The 14,462-nt window shown below is 35.4% G+C and overlaps 1 protein-coding gene across 1 annotated transcript in view; it reads left to right on the forward strand.

The window, feature by feature from the left end:
- The first annotated feature begins 549 nt into the window (after positions 1 to 549).
- LOC107573491 (coiled-coil domain-containing protein 138) overlaps positions 550 to 14,462 on the forward strand; it is a 16,810-nt gene continuing 2,897 nt past the window's right edge. Inside the window, exons 1-11 of the mRNA XM_016259921.1 lie at positions 550 to 685; positions 992 to 1,080; positions 2,821 to 2,882; positions 2,955 to 3,055; positions 4,359 to 4,478; positions 4,707 to 4,820; positions 4,985 to 5,092; positions 7,773 to 7,898; positions 10,715 to 10,853; positions 11,880 to 12,056; positions 14,076 to 14,214. Coding sequence (XP_016115407.1) covers positions 608 to 685; positions 992 to 1,080; positions 2,821 to 2,882; positions 2,955 to 3,055; positions 4,359 to 4,478; positions 4,707 to 4,820; positions 4,985 to 5,092; positions 7,773 to 7,898; positions 10,715 to 10,853; positions 11,880 to 12,056; positions 14,076 to 14,214 — 1,253 coding nt within the window. The 5' untranslated portion in view covers positions 550 to 607. The remainder of the gene's footprint in view (positions 686 to 991; positions 1,081 to 2,820; positions 2,883 to 2,954; positions 3,056 to 4,358; positions 4,479 to 4,706; positions 4,821 to 4,984; positions 5,093 to 7,772; positions 7,899 to 10,714; positions 10,854 to 11,879; positions 12,057 to 14,075; positions 14,215 to 14,462) is intronic.

Raw genomic sequence — 14,462 nt, forward strand, 5'->3', positions numbered from 1 at the left:
GAGTGTGTGTGTGTGTGTGAGTGTGTGAGTGTGTGTGTGTGTGTGAGTGTGTGTGTGTGTGTGAGTGTGTGTGTGTGTGTGAGTGTGTGTGTGTGTGTGAGTGTGTGTGTGTGTGTGAGTGTGTGTGTGTGTGTGAGTGTGTGTGTGTGTGTGTCTGTGTCCAAAAAAATAAATCAGATTTATTCATGTTCATATTTTTTCAAATGTTTTAGTTTACTTAGTTAATATTTATTTAAAAATATTTATTGTAATAAATGTATATAATTTAATTTACACAATTACAAACCGTAATTATTTATATTATTTATAAAGAGGTTCAATTATTATTTATGTTAATTATTTTTTAAATTGAATTTATTTAGTTAGTTGATTAAATTTACTTTTTTATTATGTATTTATTTTAACCCTAAGGAACAAAGAAGCGGATTTTAATGTTAGAATAATGATATTATTATGCAGGATAGAATGCGAATAAAATCGCTAGTTTGAAGATTAGAATGATATAATCTGGTGGTGACTTTTATTTTGACGCGCGAGTGCAGAGCGCTCACTTCCGGTGCCGGTTAAGTGTTTCCTGGAGACGAGCTGCGGCTGTTTTGAAAAGAACATGAAGCACGACTCTGACTCTGATCTCGACGAAAGAATCGAAACATTGAAGCAGAAGTATGCTCAGAGGCGCAACCAGGTGAATATTATTATATTATATTATAGATATAGTGTATGCACTCCTGAAGCTCACAGATATATGTATTTCTCATTGTTACATTTGTTATCAATAGGAATTCGGTATACTTCCCTTTACATTTTCATTCTAGCTCCGATTATTGATCTTCTATTATTATAAGAATTGCAAGCATTCTTTGTATTACAAGTTTTCTGAACTGTTCTGTTTAAATATGCAAATGAGGCATCATCTAATTTGCATACATTACCAGCACATGAACATCAGATAGAGCCAGGTTCAGATTCTGGTTTGGTTTTGTCTCCGCAGGCTCCAGACGCGTCTGCTGATGGACACACGCCAGACCACCGCACGGCTCTCAGAGAGCGCTACAGGACGCGTTCTGACCTGCCACAGAGGTCAGGGGTCAGGGGTCAGGGGTCATCTGCTGTAGTTAAGCTGGCTTGAGAAAGATCTACTATTTAATCATCTTCTTCTAATTCTGAGCCAACATTTGAGCTGCGTCTCCTCCTGCGACCACCAAACTCGGGTCAGAGCTTGAGACGGGTCTGAAGCTAGTAGCTCTGGCTTTTCTAACTGATCTGACTTCCGGTTTTCGTAAACCAGGCTATCAAAACCAGCAGAAATCCCATAGACTTGCATTGAGACGTGTGGTGTTTTTAAGCTTAACAACTCCCCGCTGAACAACGCTGATAAAACCAGCCTAAGAACAACCGAGCTTAAACTTTCAGCTTAAACCAGCTAAGATTAGACAACTACCCTAGGCCGGTTTTAACTGGTTTTTAGCTGGCTTTTTGCCAAATCAGCTGATTTTAAACAATTTGTGTTAGCAATATGCAATAAATCACGTTAAAATCATACTAGAAACTTGCTAGCAACATGCTAGTAACATGCTAATCATGCTAGCAGCATGCTAATCATTCTAGAAAACATGCTAGTAACATGCTAATCATAATAGAATCATGCTAATCATGCTAGAAACATGCTAGTAACTTGTTAATCATGCTAACAACATGCTAGTAACATGCTAATAATGCTAGAAGCATGCTAGTAACATGTAAAATATGTTAACATGCTAGAAACATGATGTAACATGCTAATCATGCTAGAAGCATGTTAGCAACATGTTAGTAACTTGTTAAACATGTTAACAACATGATTGTAGCATGCTAATCATAATAGAATCATGCTAGAAACATGCTAGTAACTTGCTAATCATGATGGTAACATGCTAACAGCATGCTAGTAACTTGCTAACCATGCTAACAGCATGCTAGTAAAATGTTAATAATGTTAACCATGCTAACAACATGCTAGTATCTTGCTAATAATGTTAACAACGTGCTAGAAACATGTTAACAACATGCTAGTAACATGCTAACAACATGCTAGTATCTTGCAAATCATGCTAACAACATGCTAGTAAAATGTTAATAATGTTAACAACATGCTAGTAACATGCTAACAACATGCTAGTAACTTGCAAATCATGCTAACAACATGCTAGTAAAATGTTAATAATGTTAACAACATGCTAGTAACATGCTAGTAACTTGCTAATCATGCTAACAACATGCTAGTAAAATGTTAATAATGTTAACAACATGCTAGAAACATGTTAACAACATGCTAGTAACTTGCTAATCATGATAACAATGTGCTAGTAAAATGTTAATAATGTTAACAACATGCTAGAAACATGTTAACAACATGCTAGTAACTTGCTAATCATGATAACAACATGCTAGTAAAATGTTAAGAATGTTAACAACATGCTAGAAACATGCTAACAACATGCTAGTATCTTGCAAATCATGCTAACAACATGCTAGTAAAATGTTAATAATGTTAACAACATGCTAGTAACATGCTAACAACATGCTAGTATCTTGCAAATCATGCTAACAACATGCTAGTAAAATGTTAATAATGTTAACAACATGCTAGAAACATGCTAATCATGCTAACAACATTCAGACTTTAATCTTTTAAACTATCTCAAACTGAAAACCGTCAAACTTTTACAACTTTTTAAAAACTTTCTGGCCTGGCTTTCTCAAGCCAACTTCAAAGTTTGTCTACGAACTGTACTCTCTAGTTAATATGATGATGATTGCGGTGGTCTTATGGTGTTCCAGTAGACCCGACAGCGCTGAAGAGGATTCTCCCGAGGAGACGGACGTGTTCTGCACAGACACAGGTGACGAGACTCAGATCAGACGAGCTCAGAGAGTCGACTCGCGCTCAGTCATGCTCCTTTATGCCTCTCCAGATGTGACTCTGCCGTCAAGCCTGGCCCGGTCGGATCAGAGCCGGAGCGCCGCAGCCGTGCACGTGTATCAGGAGATGCTGCACATTTATGAGAGGCTGCAGGTGAGACTTGCATCTCTGCAGAGATGATCTGCGCGTCAGTCAGGCTTATTATAGGAACTAAACCATTAAAAAACAGTTCTGTTGCTTAAACTTGAACTGAAATAACATTTCAGCTGATTGTTTTAAAACAAAATTGTTAAATTAGTGTAAACAATGTTTCAAAGATATTGTAATAATAACCTTTTGTTTTTAAAATGACAACGTTATGTTCAAATATGCAAATAGGGCATAGTCTAATTAAATATGCGCATACAATTTCAGAACATTGGATAAATCCAGATTCATAATTCTTGTTTGATTTTTGAGAGTCAATAATATGGAAGGTTGACATTTGTATGCAAACACTTAAAATATACTCAGTTAAGTTTTTCTAATGTTAAAGTTATAATACTAACTTTAACTTTAAATTCCATAATTATATTTCTACTCCAATTCGTTTTTTTGAAATATTAAACATTTAAATGGTGGTTGTCACAAAGACTTGACAGATTTATTCAAACATAAATTAAATATTGAAGAACAGTAAAAAGAAATGATAATGAATATGTTATATGGTACATATATTCATTGAAATGCTCCTCTCTAGAGTTTATGGTCACCGAATATGTTTTCTGAGTAAATGTGACGTTACGTGACGCATCGTTCACAATCTATAGTCGTCTCTCCGGGTTTGGAACACTGATTGAGCGATTACATGAGACATGATACAGTACTCTTTCTTTTAACATCGCTTCGGATGTTCATTCTTGTTTATTTGAAGCTGTAGCTGCTGTTAAAGCGGAGGAGACGATCAGCTCACAGCGATCTGTCACTCCACAGTAAACAGCATCTGTTAGGTTTATGTTTTGGGTTCCAGTGTCCAGTAACTGATACAATGAACCAATATTGGTTTTATTTCTGGTTTTGTGATCTTAATGGTTACAGGTCTATTCTCTTCATGTGATGTGTGTGTGTGTAATGTGATGTGTGTGTTCATGTGTGTGTGTGTGTGTGTGTGTGTGTATGTGTGGGTGAACTATCCCTTTAATTGTCTATCAGACATATTTTATTGGATTCTACTGCTCAGGAAAAAAGTTTTACTTGGTTGATACCCTTTAAAAGCTTTTTAATCTTGTTAAATACAAATTATACATTTAAAGTTTTGAGGAAAAATGGGTTTTAATTATCCTATTTAACATCTATTTTAAATTTTAGTTATGAAAATCGACGTTATGAAAACAACAACCACATTGAATTATTAAACATAACTGAATGAATAAAATGATTATTAATGCATGTCTAATATGTTAGTTTTTTCTTACAGCAATATCAGCAAGAGAAAAGTGAGCTGGAAGCGGCTCTGAAGCAGAAAACCAAAGAGAATAAGAGGATGAAGGCCAGCTTTGACTCCGTGAAGGAATTAAACGATTCTATGAAGAAACAGGTGAGACATATGTCATGTGTTTATATACAGTATATATACTGTATATAATATATACTCTGCTGTTCAAAAGTGTGGAATCAGTAAGATTTGTAATGTGTTTTAAATAAATCTCTTCTGCTCATCAAGGCTGCATTTATTTGACCAAAAAGATCAAATAAAGCAGCGTTGCCGAGCAGAAGAGCCTCTTTCAGAAACATTAAAATCTTACTTGTGTGTTTGTTTTTGCAGAGAAAGTACGAGTCCTTCACGACACACAGGAGCCGAGAAACAGCTGCTCCTAAAGCGTTCGACCCCAAACCCAGCAAACCAGAGAAACCTCAGTCAAGTAAAGCAGCAGGCAAGGTAATGTCTGTCCTGTGTTTGTGAGCGGCTCGGGTGATGAAGCTGTTTACACACAGCATCAGCAGCGCGCTCCTGCGACTGTAGAGGACTTCTGTTGATCACAGAGCATGCTGGGAGCTGTAATGAGCTCTGATGGAGCTGCTGTGGTGTGTGTTTGTCGTCAGGCCGTCACACACGGGCTGCTGCCGCTGCTGCTGGATTGGCTGGTGGACGGTCAGCTGATGGAGGTCAGAGACGGGTCGAGGCCTTCCCCGCAGGAGAGATGCGCCAGGGTTCGTCATCTGTGTGTTCTTACGCACCGACACTGAGCTTTGCTGTTAAATGTTGACGGGATTCACATGAACATGAATCACAGATCACAGTTTCGCATGATAAAATTGAAGCCTGTTTTTAAAAGCATTGCTTTCTTTACACCGTGACATTATTTTCATGTTATTTAACCTGTTGACTGTCACTGGACCACCGGTGGGCCGACTTGCCATTACGTGTTTTAAACAGTAATATCTTAGTCTGAACCTAAAGTAATCTTAACAAACTATATATGGTTTGAAAGCTTAAAGGGTTAGTTCACCCAAAAATGAACATTAGCCCATAAATTACTCACCTCGAGGCATCCTAGGTGTATATGACTTTCTTCTTTCAGACGAATCCAGTCGGAGTTATATTAAAAATGGTCTTTGATCTTGCTTGAAGCTTGAAGCTGTTTAATGCCACTCAGACCAACTTTAAGTTTATACTTTATACTTTAACTTTACAGTTACACTGTATTCTATTACGTTCTCTGCTGGATTCAAACATTAATGTACACTACCGGTCAAAAGCCTGGGATCAGTAAGACTTAAAGAAGTCTCTTCTGCTCATCAAGGCTGCATTTATTTGATCACAAATACAGAAAAAAAACAGTAATCTTGCAAAATGTTATTACAATATAAAATAATGGTTTCTATTTTAATATCCTTTAAAATATAATTTATTTCTGTGATGCAGCGCTGAATTTCCATCATCATTACTCCAGTATAAAGTGTCACATGATCTTCAGAAATCATTCTAATATGCTGATTTATTATTAGAATTATTAATGTTGTGCTGCACAATATTTTTTTGGAAACTGCGATAGTTTTTTCAGGATTCTTTGATGAATAAAAAGGAGTTATATTAAAAATGGTCTTTGATCTTGCTTGAAGCTTGAAGCTGTTTAATGCCACTCAGACCAACTTTAAGTTTATACTTTATACTTTAACTTTACAGTTACACTGTATTCTATTACGTTCTCTGCTGGATTCAAACATTAATGTACACTGCCGGTCAAAAGCCTGGGATCAGTAAGACTTAAAGAAGTCTCTTCTGCTCATCAAGGCTGCATTTATTTGATCACAAATACAGAAAAAAAACAGTAATCTTGCAAAATGTTATTACAATATAAAATAATGGTTTCTATTTTAATATCCTTTAAAATATAATTTATTTCTGTGATGCAGCGCTGAATTTCCATCATCATTACTCCAGTATAAAGTGTCACATGATCTTCAGAAATCATTCTAATATGCTGATTTATTATTAGAATTATTAATGTTGTGCTGCACAATATTTTTTTGGAAACTGCGATACTTTTTTCAGGATTCTTTGATGAATAAAAAGTTAAAAAGAACAGCATTTATTCAAAATATTAATCTTTTCTAACGCTATAAATCTTTCCCTTCACTTCTTATCAATTTAACACATCCTCGCTGAATAAAAGTTTTAATTTCTTTCAAAAAAAGAAAGAATAAAAATGTACCGACCCCAAACTTTTGAACTAGTGTATATTGTTAGAAAAGATTTCTATTTTCAATAAATGCTCTTCTTTTTAACTTTTTATTCATCAAAGAATCCTGAAAAAAGTATCACAGGTTCCAAAAAGATATGAAGCAGCAACAATTTCCAGCTCTGATAATAAAGCAGCATATTATAGTGATTTCTGAAGATCATGTGACACTGAAGACTGGAGGAATGATGCTGAAAATACAGCTGCGCATCAGAGGAATACATTAGATTTGAATGTATATTAAAATAGAAAAACGTTATTTTACATCATAATAATATTTCACAATATTACATTTTTTCCTGTATTTCTGATCAAATAAATGCAGCCTTGATGAGCAGAAGAACCTCCTGTAAAAAACATTAAAATCGTTCTGATCCCAAACTTTTGACCTGTAGAGTGTACATTCGAGTTATTAAAAAAAAAAAGTTTCAATTGGTGTCCGTACATACAGTTTTACAGTAATCATCTTCCTAGCAACCATTAATAATATGTGTATTATGAATAACTGGGATCTGAGGAAAATCCATCAAATAGAAAATGCAGTGGGAGCTTGTCACCCCTCCAAAAAAAGTGTTTGATGTCCATTCTTTGGGGAAGTCGTGGCCTAATGGTTAGAGAGTCGGACTCATAACCCAAAGGTTGTGGGTTCGAGTCTCGTACCGGCAGGGATTGTAGGTGGGGGGATTGAATGTACAGCGCTCTCTCCCACCTTCAATACCACGACTGAGGTGCCCTTGAGCAAGGCACCGAACCCCCAACTGCTCCCCGGGCGCCGCAGCATAAATGGCTGCCCACTGCTCCGGGTGTGTGTTCACGGTTTGTGTGTGTTCAGTGTACATTCGAGTTATTAAAAAAAAAAAGTTTCAATTGGTGTCCGTACATACAGTTTTACAGTAATCATCTTCCTAGCAACCATTAATAATATGTGTATTATGAATAACTGGGATCTGAGGAAAATCCATCAAATAGAAAATGCAGTGGGAGCTTATCACCCCTCCAAAAAAAGTGTTTGATGTCCATTCTGTTAAATTCAAAATAAATAGTCATAATTGTGCAGGTGTGGAATGGAGAGCGTAGACGCTGGAGTAGCAGAAGCTTGATGATGGTTGTGTTGTGTGCTGAAACGGCTGTGATTGCTGTGCTGTCAGGTTCTGCCCATGCTGGTGGAGCAGCTTCATGGAGCGGCTGCTGCTGCGGTGGAGCCGTCTCTGCTGCTGCGGTCTCTGCTGCGCTGCATCTACTGCTGCCTGCTGCATCTGGAGCGCAGCTCACAGGTACACAAAAGCAGCACAACACATGCTCTATTACCAGCACAAAACCATATTTTCATAACACTAGTTTTGTCTTTGCTTGATGTTTCCTGTCACTTACTGTGCAGACCGTCATTCTTACGCTTAGACACAGTTTTTACTCCTCAAAGCTCATTCTTACGCAGCAAGTGATACATTTGGATGCTAGATTGATTGATTGATTGATTGATTGATCATGTGATAATATGTAACGTTTACTGCATTTGTCTCAACTTCACCCTGATTTGACCATATTTAAACGTCCTCTTTTCAGCCTCAATCTTTGCATTAAAATTGGCCGATAATCTGTTTTACCGATATTTAAGCGTTTTTTCTTAATCGGATATCGGTTTTGTCATATCCACCGAAAAAAATGCTATCAGAAGGTATCTCATAATCTAGACTGACAAAAATTTGGACTCTGATCAGATTGTGATTGATTGATTGATTGATTGATCATGTGATAATATGTTAAAATTGGCCGATAATCGTTTTTTACCTATATTTTCCCTAAAAGAGTTTAGCTCCAACCCTAATTAAACACACCTGAACCAGCTAATCAAGCTCTTACTAGGCATAGAAACTTCCAGTCAGGTGTGTTGAGGCAAGTTGGAGCTAAACTCTGCAGGACACCGGCCCTCCAGGACCGAGTTTGGACAGCCCTGATCTAGACTGACAAAAATTTGGACTCTGATCAGATTGTGATTGATTGATTAATCATGTGATAATATGTAAAGTTTACTGCATTTGTCTCAACTTCACCCTGATTTGACCATATTTAAACGTCCTCTTTTCAGCCTCAATCTTTGCATTAAAATTGGCCGATAATCTGTTTTACCGATATTTAAGCCTTTTTTCTTAATCGTATATCGGTTTTGTCATATCCACCGATAAATGCTATCAGAAGGTATCTCATAATCTAGACTGACAAAAATTTGGACTCTGATCAGATTGTGATTGATTGATTGATTGATCATGTGATAATATGTTAAAATTGGCCGATAATCGGTTTTTACCTATATTTTCCCTAAAAGAGTTTAGCTCCAACCCTAATTAAACACACCTGAACCAGCTAATCAAGCTCTTACTAGGCATAGAAACTTCCAGTCAGGTGTGTTGAGGCAAGTTGGAGCTAAACTCTGCAGGACACCGGCCCTCCAGGACCGAGTTTGGACAGCCCTGATCTAGACTGACAAAAATTTGGACTCTGATCAGATTGTGATTGATTGATTGATCATGTGATAATATGATATAAAAATTGGCCGATAATCGGTTTTACAGATATTTTTCCCATATTTAAGCCTTCTTTCTTAATCGGATATCGGTTTTGTAATATATCCACCGATAAATGCTATCAGCAGGTGTTTCATAATCTAGACTGACAAAAACATTAATAATTCTGATAACGTACCATTCAAAATGGACCCTAATGTAATGTATTTTATTACTTTCCTGACAATGTGTAATTATTACTCCTTAGCCTAATAAACAACACCTAAACCTTTCTTTCAAACTGTAGTTTAAACAAATGATTACGTTTATGCAAAGTTAAACATTTTGAAAACATTAGACTTTGTCAATTTATTTAGATAATATTATTTGTTTAGTTGTTGCCATTGTAAAAAATGTTTTAAAAAGCCATCTTTTTATTATTGTGCGATATTTTCCCCATATTTAAGCCTTTTTTTCTTAATCAGATATTGTTTTTTTCATATCATATCCACCGATAAATGCCATCAGCAGGTGTTTCATAATCTAGACTGACAAAAACATTAATAATTCTGATAACGTACCGTTCAAAATGGACCCTAATGTAATGTATTTTATTACTTTCCTGACAATGTGTAATTATTACTCCTTAGCCTAATAAACAACACCTAAACCTTTCTTTCAAACTGTAGTTTAAACAAATGATTACGTTTATGCAAAGTTAAACATTTTGAAAACATTAGACTTTGTCAATTTATTTAGATAATATTATTTGTTTAGTTGTTGCCATTGTAAAAAATGTTTTAAAAAGCCATCTTTTTATTATTGTGATAAATTCTACATTTTATAATAATAACAGTATGATAATTATAATAATGTTAATTTACAATAATAAATGTATCATAAACGGAAGTAAAACAATAAATAAAGATCAGTTCTGCATATCAGACATGTGCAAATACATTAGTATCGGTTATAAACAAAGTCAATATCGGTTGATCTCTAATTTAAAAAATGTACCTAGCTACACATTATTACACATTATTAAACCGCACCATTTGTACATTTTATATATTTAGTCTTGTTTGTCCATGAGCTAGCTTGTTTCTGCCGTGGAATAAAAAAAATAACTTTTTTTCTTACAATTTTGAGTTCATATTTCACAACACTGACTATTTTTCTCACAATTGCAAGTTTGCGTCTCGCAATTCAGACTTTTTCTGTCAGAATTCTGAGTTTACATCTTGCAATTCAGTTTTTTTTGTTTCTGCACCGGAATAAAACAAATAAAAAGACTGCAACTGTTTTTATAAATCTCACTATTCAGATTTTATATGACTTTGTGTCTCAAAATTCTGACTGAATTCTGAAAAGGTCAGAATTTTATTTATTTTTTTTTTTAGTCGTGCAGCGGAAACAAACTTCCTTAAGCTCTCTAGGTCTCTGGTTTGTGTCCAGTCTTCAGTTTTCAGAGGTGTTTGCGCCTCGTTTCATAATGTGCTAGCCGTTTTCTTTCATTCAGGAAGACGCTCTCAGCCCAGAACGAAAGCGTCCTGCAGAAGCGTGTGTTCTGATGTCTCTCTGTCCTCCAGCACACCGTCCTGACCTCCACGCTGAGGAGGCTGGGTGAGGAGGTGTCTCGAGGATCGCGCGTCTCTCCGCTCTTCAAGAGCTCCTGTCTCCTCACGCGCTTCTTGTGCAGCCTCATCATCATCAAGACCATCAGCCAAGGTCAGTGGTTTCTCAGCGTCTGCAGCAGGTGGCAGCGTTGTTGTGTCGATCAGCCGCGTCTCGCTCTGTTCCTGAGAGTCTGCAGTTCATCAGATCCTTTAGTTGCTCGAAAAGCCACAGAAAGTCAATTAATGCATTGCTTATTTCTCCCACCGGCTCCCACAGTCACGGAAATCAATACAATTGCGTTTCTGTAATCAGAATAAATAGTTCGAGCTCCACTCGAGACTAAAATATCTCATTAGCGTTAGTCTAATGTTATATTAAAAGCAGAGTTCACTCAGAAAGTAAAACGTGTTGAAAATGTGCATGAGTCAGGTTTGGAGAAATGTAGCGTTGCATCAGTGTCTCACTGCAAGTGAATGGGTGCCGTCAGAACGAGAGCTGATAAAAACATCACGAGTAATCCACAGCACTCCAGTCCATCAGTTAACATCTGGAGAAGACAAAAGCTGAAACACATCCAGCATTAAGACGCTTTTATCTAAAATACCATAGAGTCCATAATCCATAATAACTCTTCCTCCAGTGAAAAAGTGCATCTGCTGTTGTCTCTCACATCAAAATCCAGCCACATATGTGTTTAGAGCTGTTTAAACGCTGCTTGATCTGTGCAGATTTCTCTCCTGATTCACACCAGAACACTGACTCACTGGAGGAAGAGTTATTATTGATTATGGACTCTATGTATTTTAGTTAAAAACGTCTTAATGCTGGATGTGTTTCAGCTTTTGTCTTCTCCAGATGTTCACTGATGGACTGGAGTGCTGTGGATTATTGTGATGTTTTTATCAGCTCTCGTTCTGACGGCACCCATTCACTTGCAGTGAGACACTGATGCAATTTCTCCAAACCTGATGAAGAAACCAACTCGGATGCAGATTTTCATTTGTGAGTGAACTATTCCTGTAATCATTATTCGGCTGTTATGCATATGAATCTGTGAGTGTCGGTGAACAGTGTTCAGTTTATCATGCAGAAGTAGATTTCTGATGGTGTGTCTGTGTAATTATGTCTGATGTGCAGTGGATGTTCTGGCTCAGGCTGTGGAGGTGCTGTCCTGTGCGGTTCGCACCGATGAAGGGCAGGCTCTGTTCCTGGAGTACCAGGCTCTGCCGGTGGTTCTGGCTCTGCTGAGATCTGCCAGTCCCGCTCTTCTGGCTCCGTCGCTGGATGTGCTGCTGCAGATGAGCTCAGAATCACGTGAGAGACTCTTTCTTCATGAGCGCAGAATATGCTGTTGTGGGATTTCCACTAAACGGACTCCTAAATAGGATCATCCTGGTGCGAGGGACTCTAAATTCTTACAAATTAGTACTGTAAAAAATAAATAATATAATTTTGTGTAAAATATTATTGGAAAATATTTAGCTTATATTTCATTACATCCTTGCACCTTTGTCCTACTCACTATAGTAGTGTCCTGTTAGATGTATTATTATTATTAAATAAAATTGTATTTATATTTGATCTAAATTTTTATATTTATTTAAATCTTTTCTTATTTTAATCAAATGTTTATTGTTTGTTTTATTTATTTATATCAAATGTATTCGTAAATCACGCTTCATTCATTTTCTATTTATTCTAAATGTTTTTATTTGTTAAATTTTTGTATTTAATTTATTTTATTTTATTTTATTTAAATTAAATTGTATTATTTTAAACTATTTATTTAAATCATTTTTTTAATTGTATTTATTTAAATCACATTTATATTTATTTATTTGAATCTATTTGTTTCAATATTAATTTATTACTTGTTCAGATCAAAGTGTATTGATTTATTTCAGTCATATTTATTTGATAATTTATTCAAATGTATATTTATGTAAATCAAATTTTATTTATTTTGATCAAATTTAATTCATTTTTCTTATTAAATCAAATTTGATTTGTTTATACATTTTCATTCATTTATTTAATCAAATGTTTTTATGTATTTATTTAAATCAAAACATTTTTTTAAATCATTTTTTATTTTATTTTCTGTCAGGTTTAGTTAGTTTAGTTTAGTTTTTCAAATCTTATTATGGGACGCCAGACCCAGTTCCGCCGGTTTATTTAATTAGTGGTTTAATAATGGGTTTAATTAAATCCCATCACAGTCGGTGTGTGTTCTGGATGCAGCTGTTAGTGTGTGCAGCGTTACCATGGTTACTGTATCCTTTTCAGTCACTGCCTCTGGATGCATCACAAAAGCAGTTCTGGGATGATTTCGAGGTCTGTCTGGAAAGACTGAGGTTCTTTTATTTTGTAATGTTTAGCATGCAGTTTGTAGCTGGTTTCTTAAAGTGATAGTGCCCCCGATAATCACCTCGTTCAAACCTACGTGAACCTCGTTCAAAGCGTTCTTTCTTCTGAGCGTTGCGTGACTTTTCTTTCTTTTGAAAGAATATCAGCCCAGTCTCAGTTTTAATCTATTTATTTTAGTCAAATTTATTACTTATTTAAATGAAACTGTATTATGTTTTTATCTCTTTTAATCAAATTCATTTTGTTAAAAAAAAAAATTATTAAAATGTTTTTTATTTAGTTATTTATTATTTAAACTGTATTTATTTTAATCTATTATTTATTTAAATCAGATTAATTCATTTTAATTTATTTATATAAATACAATTTATTTTTATCAATGTATTTATTTCAAACATATTTATTTATTTAAATACAATTTTATGTATTTATTTTTTATCAATTTATTTCAATCACATTTATTTAATCAGAATCAGATTAATCGGCTTTATTGCCAAGTACTTTTTTATTTATTTTGTTTAACTGTCTTTGTTTATTTAAATCCAATTTTGTTTATTTGTTTTAATATATATATATATATTAATCAAATCTATTTATTTAACTTATTTATTTAAATCTGATTTGATTTATTCACTTTTATTAATTCATTAATTTTATTGATTTTTGTGTAATATATTATTCATTGTAATATTAATAATTTTCACATTTATATAGAAATTCTGTGTTGCATTAATATTAATTAGTTTATTAATTACTATAAATTATTAATTAATATTAATCAGCAATAATTAATATTAGAATGAAAATTAATTTAAGCTTTAACATGAATGTTATTGTTTTATTGTAGAAATAATGCCTGTCTTGTTAATGTTATGTTTTGTGTAATGAAATGGAATCAGTATGTTTTCTACTCCTCGAGATATGAAGCGGCTCTGAATCTCAGACTAACACTTCTCTGTCCAGCAGGAACGCTGTCGGCTTTTCTGGATCAGTGCAGCTCCGAGGATTTCTTCCGCTGCGCCTCGCTGTTCCTCCGTAACCCTCGTCTGGAGCCGCCGCTGCTGGAGAAGATGCTGATGCTGCTGCAGAAGCTCTCCAGCGTCCGGTCAGTCAGCTGTGAGCCTCTTTAGCTCAGTTTGGCCTTTCTGAACAGATCTGAGTGCAGTGGCTTCACTGGAACACTCCTCCTGGAGCTTCACGTCAGGGATCAGCCGCATGTCGTGCGTGTGTGTGTGTGTGTGTGTGTGTGAGTTTGTGTGCGTGTGCGAGTGTGAGCGTGTGTGTGTGAGTGTGTGAGTGCGTGTGTGCGTGTGTGCGTGTGTGTGTGTGTGTGTGAGAGTGTGTGTGTGTGTG

The sequence above is a fragment of the Sinocyclocheilus grahami genome, unplaced genomic scaffold (assembly GCF_001515645.1).
Source record: "Sinocyclocheilus grahami isolate Dianchi unplaced genomic scaffold, SAMN03320097.WGS_v1.1 scaffold1959.1, whole genome shotgun sequence".
NCBI lineage: Eukaryota > Metazoa > Chordata > Actinopteri > Cypriniformes > Cyprinidae > Sinocyclocheilus > Sinocyclocheilus grahami.